Raw genomic sequence first — 16836 nt, 5'->3', positions numbered from 1 at the left:
AACAAAAGGGAGACTCCAGAGAGCCACTGCAGTGGGAATCCCATCATCAGGAACTGGGCAAAGGGATGGAGTGCACCTTCAGCACATCTGCAGATGACCCCAAGCTGAGTGCTGCAGTTGACATGCCTGAAGGGCCAGATGCCGCCCAGACGGACCTGGACAAGCTTGAGGTGTGGCCCCTGGGAATCTGATGAGGTTTAACAAGACCAAGTGCTGGTGCTGCACCTGAATAAGGGTGATCCGAATAAGGGTGATCCCTGGTATCAGTCCAGACTAGAGGATGAGCAGATGGAGAGCAGCCCTGCCCAGGAGGACTCGGGGGTGCTGGTGGAGGAGAGGCTGGACATGCCCTGGCCATGGGCACTCACAGCCCAGAAAGCCAAACATGTCCTGGGCTGCATCCTGAGCACCATGGGCAGCAGGGGAGGGAGGGGATTCTGCCCCTCTGCTCTGCTCTGCTGAGACCCCACCTGCAGTGCTGCATCCAGCTCTGGGGTCCCAGCATAGGAAGGACATGGACCTGTTGGAGTGACTCCAGAGAGGGCCACCAAGATGATCAGAGGGATGGAGCATCTCACCTGTGAGGAAAGGCTGGGAGAACTGGGTTTGTTTAGCCTGAAAAAGAAGAGGCTTTGGGGTAACCTAATTGTGGCCTCCCAGTACCTGAAGGGAGCCTGCATGATGGAGAGACACTATTTACAAGGGCATGGAATGACAGGACAAGGGGGAATGGTTTTAAAATGAAAGCAAGTAGGTTTAGATTAGATAACGGGAAAAAAAAATTTTCTGTGAGGGTGGTGAGGCCCTGGCACAGCTTATGCCAAAAAGCTGTGGCAGCCCCATCCCTGGAAGTGTTCAAGGCCAGGTTGGATGGAGCTCTGAGCAACCTTGTCTAGTGGAAGGTGTCCCTGCCCATGGTGGGGGGGGGGGGGGGGGGTTGGAACCAGATGGTCTTTAAGATTCCTTCCAACCCAAGCCATTCTGCAATTCTGTGATTGCCATCTTACTCTAGTGGAGGTGGGAGTTGTCCACAGGAGGAGGCTGAACTGTCGTGATCATTCCTTCCTGCCCCGAGCTGATCGTAGGTACCGTGATCTTTGATCTGGCACCAGAGTGTCCAGTTGCTTCAGACTGACTGCCAGTCAATCGATTGCCACCTTACTGCTGACCCCTCCTGCCTGACTCACCCTCTGGCAGGGCTGGCAAACCTTTCCTGTTCCTCTCCTGCAGCTTGAGCTCTGACCCCCTGCTTCAGCCAGCATGGCTGAGGCTGTGGATTGCCTGGGAGCAAGCTGAGAACTCTGGGGTCATGAGGGACTTACAGGCACCAGGAGGTTTCATTGTGATTGCAGGTATTTTGTGGTTTTTTCTCTTCAAGATTGGCGTCGTGATAGAGAAAAGAGAGACGACCATGACGAGGTGTGCAGCGTGAGGAGTGAGGGTGGCAGCGTCCGAGGATTCTCCAGAGGCAGAGGAAGGGGGAGAAGCAGAGGAAGAGGACGAGGCAGAGGAAACCCCAGCAGTATGCAAAGAAATGGATACTTCGCAAAAAATTTTAAAGCTATGTTTATAATGTTGTTGTTTTCATTTTCTAATGTTGTTATTTTATCTTCTCATCTATGTTGCAGTGAACTTTGACTATTCAGTTGGTTATCAAGAACTGTATGGTGAAGGAATTGACCAAGTATTTCAGCCTGAGCTTAACCCTGGTGTGATTTATTACTATGGTGATGGAACAGGAGTGCAGATGTATTCTGTGGATGAAGCACTTCTCAAGGAATATATAAGGCACCAAATGTAAGTAGATTGCTTAATGTATAAATATTTTCAGAGATCTAGTTAAGAAAAAATAACTCACTTCAAACAGTGTTGGATCCTTATTATCCGTATCAAGTTGGAGATTAAGGCGTTTCAGCTTAACTGTTGGAGTTAACTCTGACCATTACTAGTGTCAGCTCGAATTTATTCACTGGTGGAGTGGAAAAACTTGAGTAATGTGGAGGAGTTTTAAGGAAGCTGTTTCTGCATCTTGTGCTGTAGTCTGGCTCTAACTTGTATGACTCCTTTATTGATGGTACACAACCCTCTTTATGTTGTCATGTAATTGAGATATGGATGTCTCTGAGCTTGTGCTTTTGAGTACTGTTGGTCTGTTTGCCTATAAAGCTCTTCTTGGGTGACGTTTCCCCTATTTGCTCTCAATTTCACTTTGAGAAGTCTTGTTAGTTTGATGTTTTCAGTGTGGTTCACCTGAAACATGTAACTGAGAGAGAGTAGTTTTGCAATGATACTTGATTTTTCAATAATCTGAAATGTTTACTTTCTCGTGTACATCATTAGGCAATGAGAAACCATCTGGAAGGCTTGATTATCACCAGGAGACAAGTCAAAAAGGGCCTGGAAAGCACTAGTTCATTTTAAAGAGACAGTTTCCACCACTGGCAGATATTTCATCCTCAGTACTTGCATTTCTCTGCAATGCCTCTGTGGTGGTTTTTGATTGCCCTCGTGTTCCGTACAGCAACTTGCTTATTTTATTCTCGCTTCTTTTGTTACAGTTGACGCAAAAAGGAAGAGAAAAGCCTCTTTAAAGGGCAGAAAGTATCTGACATGTGGCTATCAACTTCAAAACTTCTATTGCAGTCTTTTTTTACTCTTGCTGCCAGGCCCCTATGAGACCTGACAGTGGACATGTACCCCCATGTCAGGATAATCGGCCTGCACTGTCCTCAGACAAGTGGGGGAGGAGCACAGCCACTCCACTGTTGGCCAGATTTCTGGGCATGCAGTGTAGAATCCAGACCTCCTAAGGTAGGACATGACGATGTCCCCCTCTGCTGAGAAAAATGCCACTTACAGCATTGGTCACATCTGACTTCTGGGTATATTTGTATTTCGTTTTGGCACCGAGAGGTTGGCAGATGTTGGTAGAAGACTTGGCATGGCTGGATAACCACAGCCGCTGGCTGCTTGCCTGGTGTGAACTCCTAAGGCAGTTTGGTTATGGAGTTTGCTTTCCATGAGAGGGAGATTCCTGAGCAGGGTTAGAACATAACTCCACTAGTTTTATTCTCCCTAGACAAAAAAAAAAAAAAAAAAAAAGAAAAAGGTGGTTTTTTATCTATTCCCTTCTTTTATCACGTTAAAACTTACGGGAAACAGACTTTATTCATCAGTTACCTATTATTCACTTCTAAATGGGGGTGGCTTTGTCTGCCTTTGATAACTTAGCTATAAAATATTAAAGTGAGTATGCCAGAGAAGGAATTATATATGGAATAAAGGTACACCAAATTGCTATGTCTCAGAACTCCTATTGGAGGCCAAAATAAATCAGGATATATTAAAGAAGTGAGATCGAATCCTAGTGGATGAATAAATTTTAAAAGTTTACGTGCTTAATAGAGAAAAATCTTAGACACTGTCCAACTGAGTTGATGTGTAATTACAGGAAGAAACACACTGCTATCAAGCAGTTTATGCTTGTCCCAAGAACCAGCTCGACCTACAAGAGAGTAATATTTGTATTGCATACCAAAATATCTTCTGTGTTGTTAATTACAGGCTGAAGTTGTCAGCCTGAAAAGTTTCAGTGCTTAGCACCTCCTCATTCTGCAACGTGCAGCAGAACCCTACTTAAAAGTCCTCTTGCTTTAGAAAATAAATAAATAAAAGTTCAAGTATCAATTCAGGAGTAAGCAAAGGGACTCTGAGGAAAAGGCAGAAGAGGAAAGCTGGAGGGGGTGTGTGTGTTTAGGCTCGTCCCTCTGCTTGGAGCAAACCTGTGCATTGTCTTCATTTATCATTAATGGTCTTTCACATTCCTTTTTCTAGAGTGATGGACATCAAGGGAGGCAGTTTGAGTCAAGTTCAGTCATTGTCCATTTCTGCTTATGGAATTTTTATCTGGGTGAATCGTTACAGGATTTTACCTTTACTGTATGATTGTAAAGGTAACACTAGTAAAACATTGGTTATGGCATTTGTGTTTGCTTATCTTCTAGACTGGGAGGGGAAAAGGAACGTTGCAGCTCAGAACAGCAGACAGGATATTCTTGAAAGAAACTTTCTCTTTGTGCCCAGTTGCTTCACTGATCATACTTGGCTCTGAGTAAGAGCTTAACTCTCCAAAAGCCTTGTTCTCTTCTCTGTTTGCTTTGACTTAGTAGCAGCGTTCCCATTTGTCCCATCTTGTCCAGCATTGAGACTTTAAATTCATTCTGTCCTAGAGCCCAGTGTTGGTGAGAGCACGGTGCTGGGAACGCCAGGGTCACAGGTTCGAACCCTGCCTGGGACATTCACTTCAGAGTTGGACTGGAGGATCCTTGTGGGTCCCTTCCAGCTCAGAATATTCTGTGTGTGATTCCATGTGTTTCATAGAGCCAGCTTTTGCTTCAAATTTCTTCAGCTACACAAAATTGGAGAAAGAAATGGTATCCAGGTGCTGCTTGGGTCATTGATGGCATCAGAGTGCTCTGCTCTTGGAGACTTTGGCCTTGATTCCAGCTTCAGTGGAGAGACTTAGTGTTTTTTACTTTGTTGAAATTAGAATGATCGTTATTTACATTTGCATGTGCAGCTTTTTTCTTCAGCATTTTAATACCCTCTCATTTTCTTTTTGCACCCCTCTATTTCTGTAACAGAATTTTAACTGCTTTCCGTTAAGTCTTTCCCTACTTGAGTTTTTCTGAACGCCATGAGGGGTTAGTGTTCCTTGGATGTAATGTGCAAAATCATGGTATGATGTGTAAGCTCTATGAAAGGCCTAGATTTCAGTCATCATGATTAAACTGAGGGGGTTTTTCATTCTTTTTCATAGGACGTTTTCTCATTCCCTTGCTCTGTGTGACAGATCATGATATGAATTCCTTGCTTTTTGTCTTCACTAAGTATAAAACATCTTGACACCTGGGTTATTTCCTAGAGCAGCTTCATTGTTGAAGATTTGTCTTTCTGCTGTTTGTCCCTCATCTCTGTGGTATTACCAGATTCCTGAAATGTCCTTGTCCTTCTTTGTCCACTAAACACCATCTATTCTGTAAGACTTTTTTTCTCCATGAACTGTTGTGCCTTTTGGTACAGTTTCATGCCAAATACAACATTACTGGTTTTGTTTTCTCATCTTCTCACAAGCATGCTTGATGATTCAGAGTATATATCTGTGCCTCCACACTCAGATAGGATACTCAAACTTTCCAATGCACTGGAGACTGGGAGAATAAAAGATGCAGTTCAGGATGAACTGATATTGCTGTGTGGGACATAACTTATGCCCTGACTGTAAGCAATGCTTGTCCTTCATCTGTATGGAGGCCAAGACAATGTTGTTCCCTTCTGTCCATGTAAGTAATGAGGGAGGGGGTAGGTGAAGGAAAACTGGAGCATAGTTTTTGGTTGTGCAAATGTAACAAGGCTTTGATTTTTACCCCGCTGTACTGAGTCATAAGTCTATCTTAAGCTGTCGAGCATGCTTGCTGTTCTGTGGGTCTTCTGTAGTGATACAGCTGTTGAAGAATGATTCTGTTGATGTCAAAATACACTCTGTCTTTTAATGGAAGACATTAACAAGGAATCTAGGTTGCTTGAAGTGTAGAGTAAGCTCAGGTTTGTATGTTTTGTTCTGCAGTGAGTATTATTTCAGCACAGAAAATTTGGAGAGAGACTTCTTTCTGAGGAGAAAGATGGACCAACAAGGATTTCTGCCTGTGTCACTGATCGCCAGTTTCCGTCGGATGCAAGCTCTGACAACGAATGCTGCTCTCATTTTGGAGGTAAAATCATTCAGAAGCATATATTTGAAAAGTTGCTTGGTTAAGTCTGTGCTGCCATTTAAAGTCAGCACTGTGAAGTTAATAAAATTTTCTGTTTGTAATGACAAGGATTCTATAAAGAGGCTATAAGTGGCCAAGTTGGTGGGCTTTTTTCTTTTTGTTGGTAGTTTTTAACGTTATAATGTGCTTGTCACACAGGCCCTAAAGGACAGTACAGAAGTTGAAACTGTGGATCAGAAACTACGAAAAAGGGTTGATCCAGAAAAGTGGCCAATTCCAGGTCCTCCTCCGTGCAACCTGCCTCCAACTGACTTCTCTCAGCTCATCAATTGTCCAGAATTCATACCAGGCCAAACTTTTGGCTCACATACTGGTAAAAGATTTATTTTACAGAAACATAAGTTTAGTGCTGTCGGTCTAGCTTAGGAAATTTGCCTCCTGATACTGATTTCATAATAGAAGTTGTACTTTTGGTAACAGTTTATTCAGCTGCTCTGCATGCCAGCCTTGCACTTGCCAAGTCACATGGCTGATGTTAAGTAGATAAAAATGTCTCTTGTGTGTTATGGCTGTGACCATTCTCCAGAATACAGAATGGTGGACTACAGTCCTGTAGAATTAGTAACACTAATCTTAAACTAGTCCTAAACTCTGCTTCATTTTTGTGGCAGCTGAAAGTTCACTCTTTATTTGGTGCCTCCTTGTTTTGGATGTGAAACTCATTCACATTATTAATAGGGAGATGGATTTGTTTGCTGACAACCCTTGGCAAGGAAATCCTTTACGAAAATGTTGGCTGAAATTAAATGGGAAGAATGAAGATGGAGTTAGGCACCCATCCACAGAGCTAGAAAATGATGTGGAGAAAATAGGATCCTAATGATGCTGTGCTTTTTTTTCTCCTCAACAAATGTAATGTCTCACAGCCTATGAAGAAACTTTCCATGGTAACAAGTTCTTAGAACTGATTTTATTCTGAAATGTTGGGTGAACTGTGGAAAGCTGTCTCTTAAAAATGAAAAGAAATTCTTTGATCAGTGTTATAGTTATCCATAGAGGTAGAAAAATGGTAGCTGTGGTTAAAAGAAAGACCAGTGAAACAATTGACAAACAAGCAAAATAAAACCAAAACAATCTACAACAGGAACTGAACTACTGTTTTCTACTGCTAGAGTCTGCACCAAGTTCTCCAAGAGTGGGAAGCCCACTGAGTCCAAAGGAAAACGCTGAAACAAGTAATTTTCAGACAATGTCTAAGGGACTGTCTACAAGTTTGCCTGACTTGGACTCCGAACCTTGGATAGAAGTGAAGAAGAGGCATCGTGCATCCACTGTCAAGCTAAAGGTAAAATCAAAACCCTTGAAGTTATGTTCAAATAAACACATGCAAAACCAACTTTGAGGTTACACTGTAAACCAGGGTTTTAAACATCTTAACATATGTGATGCTTGAGAATGCAATACAGTTTGGGAAATCATTATCCAGCTCAAATGTAAAACCTTTTCCAACTCAGGAGACTGTTCCTGTACCTGATCAAACACCAGATCAACACCAGCCACCCCCACTTCCCGAGGAACAAGAACAGGAAGAACTTGAATTTTTGTTTGATGAAGAGATGGAACAAAATCAGTGTCGGAAGAATAAATTTACTGATTGGTCAGATAGCGATTCTGATTATGAAATTGATGATCAGGATGTAAACAAGATTTTGATTGTAACACAGACACCCCCATATGTGAAAAAACATCCTTGTGGAGACCGTGCTGGCAACCGTGTGTGCCGTGCAAAAATCACATCAGAACTTGCTAAAGTCATTAATGATGGCTTGTACCACTACGAACAGGATTTGTGGATGGATCAGAGTGAAAATGATGCCACGGTGAAGGTAATTCTCTTTAATTTTTGACCTGAAAACCATGCCTGTCCAAACAGTTCCCAAATTAATTTCAGCCTTCTGCTATGTAGTTGTAAAATGCTACAGAAAAGTGACAGTAATTTGCAGGTCTGCTGAGCTACCTTTACAGTGGAAAGCAGACCCAAGGTTTTCATACCACAGACTTGACCAAGAACATTGAATGAATTTTTTTTTTTTTTAACATTTTGGAGATGGTTCAAGTTTTCCAATGTTTTCTTGTTCTATGAATAGTTTGTTTCATAACAACTGCAAATCCCTACCCAGAGAGGAAGGGGGTATGTGTCAGAGATGAGATGATGAGAGGGAAGTTATATAGTCATTTTAAAGTAGTTTTGTATTAAGGTGCTGTTTGCCTTGTAGTTTGTTAGAAGAATAGTTAGAATGAAGTTACCTACACACTGAGTGGTGAGGGAAAGGGGCTTTATCTGTGCACAAAGAGGGGGTAGTGGCTTCATGGGCAAATGGAGGACGTCCATCCAAAAGCAAGTGGACAAAGGTGGAAATGGATGTTGAGAGTAAGAGCAAGAAATAAAGGTAGAATTTAGAATATGAAATAAATGGACAAAGAAAACCAGCAAACATGAAGAGGGCAGTGAGAAATAGCAAACTGCAAGAGAGAATATTTTCTTTTTTGTTGCTGTTATGGACTTGACAATGATTTGACGAGATTTTTCACACAGAGCATACACAAGTCCCACCTGAGACAGGTGTGGGGGTTCTTGTGTGTCAGTTCTGGCTTATTTTCTCTTCATGAAATGCATCTGTTTCTCAGGGTGGTATCTATTACCCTGCTTTGCATTTACAATTTGCTTTCTCTAATTCAGCAAGAGATTGAGAACTTTAAGAAGCTAAACCTCATTAATAAGGACAAATTCGTTAGTCCTGCAACAGAAACTGCTGATCCAACGCAGGAAGTTCCTCCAGGACCTCGAGGGTTACAGAAAGGTAAGTATGAAAGTATTTGTTTTTTAGAATCTGTAATAAAGAACAACTCTGTAGGTGTTTTGACTGTTTCTGCCTGTGCAGTATTTTAATTTTGGTTCAGTCAGCAGTCTGAGGGGGCTTTTTCTTTGCTAATTTTTCAAATTGCCAACTGTTCATGGGTAGCATGGTTTCAGTTGAATGACAAGAAGCTGGCGCTTGTTCTGCTTTGTTGTCACTCTCCATCAACACCAGGTGCTCTTTGTGTGACTTGGAATTTACAATGTGTAAAGTTAAACTGAAGCTGTGAAACATTTTTTAGAAACCAGTGTTTTTATGGGACACAGGGATGGAAGGAAATGAGATAAGAAGAATTTACTACTTGTATCATAGCATTACTGAGCAGTCACAACATCCCAATCTTATCTTTAGAGGTATTTCTTTGAGTAGTACTATTAACATTTACTGGGTTACATGCTAATAGCATCTCTAAAGTAGCTCAGTAAAACCACCTTTCTCCTTCCTGCCTCCATATTTAGCAGAGGAGCTGGCCTGTAATTTCCTAAGTACTGAAGTACCTCCAACAGCAGGAATGGCTCGGTCGCTGCCAACAGCAGTCCCAGATTCGCCCCGTTTCCACCCTGGCTTTATCCCACGAACACCTCGCACCCCAAGGCTCCAGGATCCCAACAAAACACCCAGGTTCTACCCTGTTGTTAAAGAAGCACGATCCTTTGATGTAAAGGTAAATGAAAAAACATATTTAAAAAAAAACCCCAAAACCAGCAAAAGCCTACAAAACTCATGTTTCTGCATACAGTTTAACAAGAATTGAAAGGCAAAAAATTAAATGCTTGTACTCCTATTGTTATTTTCCAAAATATTTACCATATTCACTTTCTTATTTCTATTAAATGTTTTCTGAGTCTTCTTCCTTGAAAGTCTTTGCTAAAAAAAGTGTAGTGTTTAAGATTTTTGGTTAGTTACATAAGACTAATCTTCAGGTTATGAAACTGTGGTCTTGTGACTTTATAACTTGTTAGATAACGGAATATAAAACTTCTAGATCTCTGTTTTAAGTGGGAGAGAATGAATGAAGTCAAATTAGGGAAATAAATCCTTCATTTACTTTCTTAGACTCCAAGAAAAAGAAAAACGCGCCACAGTACAAATCCTCCCTTGGAATGCCATGTTGGTTGGGTGATGGATTCCAGAGACCACAGGCCAAGAACTTCCTCTGTGAGGTAAATGTTGTTGTTGTTATTCAAAATTTATTGGCAGGTAGTTCTCACTGCTAGTGGAGAAACAGGCTATGAAAGGCAATTTATAAATACAATGGAAGCAAGAAAAGAATGCTCAAGAAAGACAAAAATATGGAATACTGTCTGGAAACAAGCTAGGCAGACTAGTGTTCACAGCGTTGTTTGATCCATGATACAGCAGCATTAATGTTACTTGAGGCACTGATGTTCACTTCAGCGGTCATTAAAAATCAGGCATGACCATAAAATCAGTAATGTTTAATTATCGTTGTCCAAACCTGCCTGTTTTTGACATATTAGCACAAAATCTGATTTTCTTGAGGTGCAGCCAAACCCAGATACACTGCAGCAGTCACCAGGTGACCGTACCGCAGCTCTTGCATAGGTCAGGGTGGGTGAAAACTGATTGTGCAGAAAAGCTCTGTTTATAGGTCAGGAATATGTTGTTTTTTTTCTCCAGCAGTTCCAATGCCTCACCTTCAGAAGGAGCTCCACTGGCAGGTTACGGCTGTACTCCAAATTCTCTTCCCAAATTCCAGCATCCATCTCATGAACTGTTAAAGGAGAATGGCTTTACTCAGCAGGTGTACCACAAATACCGGCGAAGGTGTTTAACGGGTAAGCTGCTCCATGCACTTCCTCAAATTTTAGGTAGAAGTTCCCAGGTGTTGTCTGATACCAGTTTTCTTCACATTGTTCCTCATCCTTAATTTTTCTTGGGAAGGTGTAGTGGTTTGGTCCAAAATACTCATTACTGTTTATCTGCTGTGAGATAAGAGTGAGGAGAAACACAAAGCAGGCACCAAACTTGCAAGAATATAAAGAAGTTTATTAACAGACCTAAAAGAAGAAAAAAAATTAAACCACCTTCAGAACTCTCCTCCTCCCCCCACCTTCTTCCCTTCTCCCACTGACAATGTAAAAAGACAACCCTTGAGATGTTCAGTCTGTTTACCACTTCCATAATAACCTTGTTCAGTCTATTTAGAAAGAGAAGTCTCTTCTTGCTCGTGCTGTGAAAACATTATCACAACGAGACAGCCGCCCACTTCCAAATATTGTTCAGTCCATTTAGGAAGAGGTCTCTCTGCTCGCAATGTGAGTCCCTTCCCCCGACTTGCAGCTTTTCCCACAACTGCTTTTGAGGGTCCACTCTTGAAGTTTTCTGGGGTACAATTTTAAGGTTGAGCCGTTCAGAAACAAAAGTTCTCTTCACCCATCTCTGGGAGCATTTCATCTCTAAGAACAGAGGCCCTTCTCCTTCCCTGGGAGCAAAGGGTCTTCCTCATCTTCATCGTTAGGACTATCTCTGGGAGCATCTCTAGGAACTGAGGTTTTCTCCTTTCCCGTTTGGAGCAAAAGTCCTCATCTGGTTCATCTCTCCCTGTCCAAACTTCTCATGAAATTACAGCTGCGTCAGCATCTGCCTATCTCAGCGCTGGTGCTTTTGCTTATGAGTTGAACACTCCACCCCCCCATATCTTCATGAAATTACAACAGGATACTCTGATATATCATAGCTTCACAACAGAATTTCAGCTTTAAGCATCTCCTCTCTCTCTTCCCTCAGGTTTTCAGCTCGGGGGGGGGGGGCGGGTTCCATGGCTGGAACAGGTCCATCGGCTCCAGGATGGCCGTGGCCCGGCCCGGCCTGGCCCAAGCAGGGCCTGGCCGGGCCCGCTGGCTCCCACACGGGGCCCGCAGCCACCTGTCCCAGCACCGGAAACGAGAGAGAGCTTGGGGGGGAGTTTGTCTATTCTTAAGTGTGTATCACAGAGGCGGTCACAACTTTAAGTGGCTTAAAGAATTGTCCATATTCAAACTGGCCAGCTGATAGGTTCTATCAGGTCCCAGAGGAAACTGTAAGCACCCCTTAGCAAGGACATCCCTTCCAGGACTGTGCTTGCTAACCTATGACAGAAGGCAAACAAAATTTATTTGGTGCTTCTGTTTAGGAACCCTGCTTTCCATTTAACTTTACGTTCCCTGACAAAAAAATTACACTCAAATTTGGACTGAAGTTCCCAGAAGATCTGGTGTGTTTTTTTACTAAAGGCAAGGCACTTTAAAATACTCTGGTGAAAAACTAAATTAGTGGTTTTGTTCTTCCCTTTCTTTTTTTCTTCCAGAGAGGAAACGGTTGGGAATTGGCCAGTCCCAAGAAATGAACACACTTTTTCGTTTCTGGTCCTTTTTTCTGAGAGATCACTTCAACAAGAAAATGTATGAAGAATTCAAACAGCTTGCTCTAGAGGATGCAAAAGAGCACTACAGGTATTTTTTCTTGAGGCTTTACCACTCCTTTTAATGACTGTGAAGTTTACATACATCTGCAGTGAACATTTTTAGTACTACCTTTGCCTTTTTGTAAATCTTTAAAATAGCAGTGTGTCTAAGTTGTTTTAATAGCAAAAATCTGTATATATTTGTGCTTTGCAGATGAATAGCTAAATGGGCCACATTTCCTGACCTGTAATCAATCAGTTGTGAGTTCCACAAAATCCTGTAACTTGTTGACCATGACGAGTCAGTTCTGTACTAACACTCCTAAGATTCTTCCTTCCATAGGTGAAGACATTCTTTACCTCATTTTACTTGTTCAGACTGGTTCTTGCCTTACAAAAATACCAGAAAAATGACCACGAAGGAAATTGTCACTGCCCTTTAGCTCTTGGATATAATTCCCTTCCTTCCAACCATTTCCCCCACCTCTATTTTTCTGAGCCAAAGAGACAAGGTAGATTTTTGTACCTCTCTGTTCTGTTCCAGGTACGGCTTGGAATGCTTGTTCAGATTTTACAGCTATGGCCTGGAAAAGAAATTCAGGAAGGAAATATTTGAGGATTTCCAACAAGAAACAAAGAGGGACTATGAAGCTGGTAATTATCACAGGCTTGTCACTGCTCACACTGTGGTAACATTAGTTGAAGATAATCCCAATTCCTTGGCACTGACTTGTTACCTGACCGAGAACAGCTTTTATTCATATTCTTTTTATCTTCAGTTCTCTTAAAAATCTCGTTACCAGTGAATAATTAAGTTTTTAATTAAATTTGACCTTTGTAAAGTGGTAAAATTATCTTTTTCTGTTTATCTTTTTCTGTTACTAGGTCAGCTGTATGGACTGGAAAAATTTTGGGCTTACCTAAAATACTCTCAGCACAAGACTCCAGCTGTCGACCCCAAACTGCAAGAGTACCTGAGTAAATTTAAGAGACTGGAGGACTTCAGGGTGGATGTAAGTTTCAGTGCCTGTTTTAAATAATATTTGGTGTACTAGTATTTTTGCTTCAAGGTAATCTGAGAGCAGCACTTGATTTCATGAAAAAGCAGCTTGATAAATCCTAAGGGCCTAATCCTTTCAGTCCTACGAGTTGTGGAAAGGCAAAAAATACCTGGTTTTATGGCAAAACACGTAACAGGTTGCCCCTGTTTATTTTCAGCCTCCTATTGGTGAAGAATCTGGCAGGAGGAGATCAGGTGAGGATTCAGGTCATCGCAGACATCAGTCTAACTCTTCTAAAACACTTTCCACCACCAAACCCCCCGCTGCCTGTCAGTCCCGGCCGCTGGGAAGCGTTTCCTGTGGGAATACCGTGCACGCCTCCGTGGGCCGCAGCACTGCTGCCACAAAATCTATAGAAAGTGATGTACCAGAAAAATAGACTTTGGATGAGCTTGTGCCCTTGAGAATCAACTTTGGCATCACTCTTCTAATCTGGAGATCTTCAAGGCGAGGCAATCTCTACTACGTGATTAAAAATGTATGGAAAGACAAAGAATGGGATTCTTTTTCACGGGATTTAGTTCCAAAACACTTGCCCTAGGAGAGTTGCTCTTAGTTATGGGATCATTGGAAGGATCCTAGGGAAGAATCTTTGGCTTCAGTATTGCTTTCCTCAAGCTTTTGTTTACAAAGAACTGCATTCCTTGCATATGCAAAAAATATTTCAAGGGATGCCTTACATTTCAGCTCAGATTTCTTAAAAAGGTATGATATATATTCATGTTATTTACTGTGCTTTCCTTACCCATATTTCCCCATTATTTGTATTCTACCAAAGCAAAAAAGATTACATTATATGTAGACTATTAAATGGAAAAGAAGGATCTATGTAATTGGTTTGCTTTCAAAGCTAACTATCAAAAAGTCTGTTTTTCTGCAAAAGCACACTCGAGAACATGCAGCTGTATATGAAACTGCATTTCTGGATTCTATTTAAAGATATAGCTTCTATTTTTTTCAGGGTCTCCATAGTATTTTATTAAGTATGGAGTTTGAGTGGACTTAACTGGGATAGTTTTGCAGGTATTTCCTTCAGTACTGGTTCTTTAATAACTAAAGCAACAGAAAACTACAGGGGAAAATCAAGCTTTTGATTTCATGTTAAATTAACATTCAGTATCTACAGTTTGTGCAGATTGTTAAAATAGCCAACTATTCGTACTCTGGGCTTGAGAGGTGTCTTCATTTGAATTCTCTTACGATTATGAACTCTAGCAGGAGAGGCGTAATTTTGAATTTTTTTTCTCCATATTTCAAGTAATAATTAGTTTGGAGGGAAACAAAGTATTCCTTGTAAATTTTAATTTTTATTTGCTTTATTTTGCAATATCTGAATGAAGTTCTGCTTAAATCGTGCTCGCTAAGCCTAAATGATTTCAAACAGGTCTAAAGACAATTTCACTGAATGTAAGTTATTCAAATACAAATCCATTTTTGTAGCTGAAAGGGGGGGATGTTTATAACCTGTCATGTCTTATTAACTTCATTACTTTGCTTTTAAAGACTCAAGAAGAACCAGGTGAATAACTTCTCTTCCAGGTGTAGGTGAGAGGAATTCCAGCTTTTCATTAGTTAACTGCAGAATTACTTCAGTCAACTTTTAAAGTTAAAAAGTGATATCTAGCACAGATGCCTTAAACTGACTGCACAGCCATGGATGGAGCTTTAAACTATCAGCTCTCAGAGGTTATAATGAATCTGTTAATTTCTCATTGTCCTGTGAATCTCACTGAAACAAATGATGGATGTTTGCATTGAAAGGAGCGGATGGTAGCAGTGACCTTCCCCACAGTTTATACCATTTCAGCACAAAATCCAGCCTTTCGTCAGTGGCCTGTTCTAAATAAATTTAAATGAACACATACCAAGATTTTAAGTAAATATCCTATAAATATGCTGAAGTGACACATCTCAATCCTGTGTTTGATCCATGCCTTTTGCTACCCATGAAAATGATGCGAATGTAAATTTGGATTGAAATTGTATATACAAGTAATAAATTTATTTCAATTTTTCATTGGAAAATGTGCAGATTAAGCTTTTAGTGTGTGTAATTTTGTGATATCTTGGAAAATTTTATAAAAACAACAAAAAACCCTAATAGTGTTGTATATCAACTTTTTTTCCCCCAAAAAGTGTGAAGAAAAACAGCTTGAAAGAGTGTAAGGATGTAGATTTGCATGGGAATTTCTGCTGCACTGAGGGAAACCCAGCCTGTTAAAGGTGGAAGTGCTTCTTGGAATGGGAGCCAGCTTTCTGCAAGTTCAAGATGGATTTATTTTTGGCATATGATTGGGTATCTGTCAAAAATACGAGAAGTGAGTGATAAATGTGGGGGAAGGCAAGGAGAGTGAATACTTTACCTGCTGGCCTCTGTAGTGAGCTGGACAAAAACACCACCCAAGCCCATCCACAGCTCTGGCTGCCTCTCAGGAATGCCCCTTTCACTTCCCATGGGCTTGAATCTGCCTCCTCTTCCCTTGCAGATAGGTGGGAAAAACGATCCTTGCCTTGGCTGCTTGTTTCACTCTCTGGCTTCAAGTGGTTCAGCACCTCAGTAACTGATAGTCCTTGTTGCAGGGCTGTAACTTTGATGTGTATCCAACATCCCTTCCCACACCTCTTACATCTATTTATTCCAACCTTAACTATGTCTTAAGATGAATTGTGTTCTAACAGTGGTCTATGACTGACCACTTTGCAAGCTTTGGACCTTGTGTAAAAATTCTCCCATGTGCTTACTGAAGAATTTCTAGGTTTCTCTTCATTTCTTCTGTTGGCAAATAACCATACAAATACTTCAAGACACTACCCTGCCTAAAACCTGATTTTTGTCATGCTCAAAATCCTGGATTCTAACAGCTTTTTAAAAGGGAAGACTCAAGCTGGCTCTTGTTCCTGTTGGAGACCAGATGATGTTTTCCTACACTGAGCAGCAGTAGCCTGTCTGTGTTTTAACAGGGATTTGGATTTCTGTGGGAGATAAAGCATTCGAATGGATGGAAGACAGTTTGCAGCCTTTGCTTCAGGCACTGCTGAGGTGACAAACGACACTCCAGGCAGAGAGGACACTTAAAGAGTAGCTGAGGATCTCTTCCTGACCAATCTCACAGCTACACCAGGCTGGATCTGTCAGCTCAAGAGCTTTCTTCTCTGCTGTCTGCACCCTCTGTGCTTTTGGGGTTTCAGGTAAACAACCCTTCACCTGCACTTCAGCCAACCCTGGCACACAGGTTCTGTCAAAGCAAGATTAAACCAAATCTGTGAGCACTTGTTAAGAAACATTTACCTTTAACGATAGATTAGAAGCCAGGAGAAGGATTTGCTTTCCATGTGTAAGTCAGTCTGCAAGGCCAGAGTTACATCAGTACTCATGTTAAGGAGGAAGGGAGTAAATAGTCAAATCTTTTGTACTATTTCATACAGAGGAATAACACCTCTTCCTAGAGGAAATAAAACCACAGAAACTCTTACTGTATTGTCAAACAGACTCAAACAAAGCCTAAGAAAGGTTTAAGGGCTCCCTGCCTTTTACAGTGAAGACAGTAAAATCAAACTAAGTTTGCAGGAATAAAAAAAAAAGTTAGAAAATAGCTTAGACCTGAGATATTTAAAGTAAAACACCACCAACAACAGAGTGCCAAACTGATTTTATGTGCTATGCCCAACTCTGAATGATA

At 41.3% G+C, this 16836-nt stretch overlaps 1 protein-coding gene across 3 annotated transcripts in view; it reads left to right on the top strand.

Moving 5' to 3' along the window:
* LARP1B (La ribonucleoprotein 1B) overlaps nt 1-15257 on the top strand; it is a 29048-nt gene extending 13791 nt beyond the window's left edge. The window contains exons 6-19 of one of the 3 annotated variants that reach the window (XM_042048577.1): nt 1379-1522; nt 1629-1797; nt 5627-5771; nt 5970-6144; nt 6944-7116; nt 7286-7657; nt 8512-8632; nt 9148-9353; nt 9746-9852; nt 10334-10488; nt 12000-12144; nt 12640-12749; nt 12981-13108; nt 13314-15257. In XM_042048577.1, the coding sequence (XP_041904511.1) occupies nt 1379-1522; nt 1629-1797; nt 5627-5771; nt 5970-6144; nt 6944-7116; nt 7286-7657; nt 8512-8632; nt 9148-9353; nt 9746-9852; nt 10334-10488; nt 12000-12144; nt 12640-12749; nt 12981-13108; nt 13314-13535 (2372 nt within the window). In that variant the 3' untranslated portion in view covers nt 13536-15257. Of the gene's footprint in view, nt 1-1378; nt 1523-1628; nt 1798-2558; nt 2812-5626; nt 5772-5969; nt 6145-6943; nt 7117-7285; nt 7658-8511; nt 8633-9147; nt 9354-9745; nt 9853-10330; nt 10489-11999; nt 12145-12639; nt 12750-12980; nt 13109-13313 lie in introns of those variants that run through there. The other 2 variants (XM_042048576.1, XM_042048578.1) reach the window with 2 other exon arrangements.
* The last annotated feature ends 1579 nt before the right edge of the window (nt 15258-16836 follow it).

This window comes from Corvus kubaryi, unplaced genomic scaffold, assembly GCF_017639235.1.
Source record: "Corvus kubaryi isolate FWS band 111438036 unplaced genomic scaffold, C.kubaryi_AGA036_p1.0 67, whole genome shotgun sequence".
In the NCBI taxonomy this organism is placed as follows: Eukaryota; Metazoa; Chordata; class Aves; order Passeriformes; family Corvidae; genus Corvus; species Corvus kubaryi.
The sequence above is the reverse complement of the archived record's forward strand: the minus strand, read 5'-3'. Positions and strand labels throughout refer to the sequence as shown.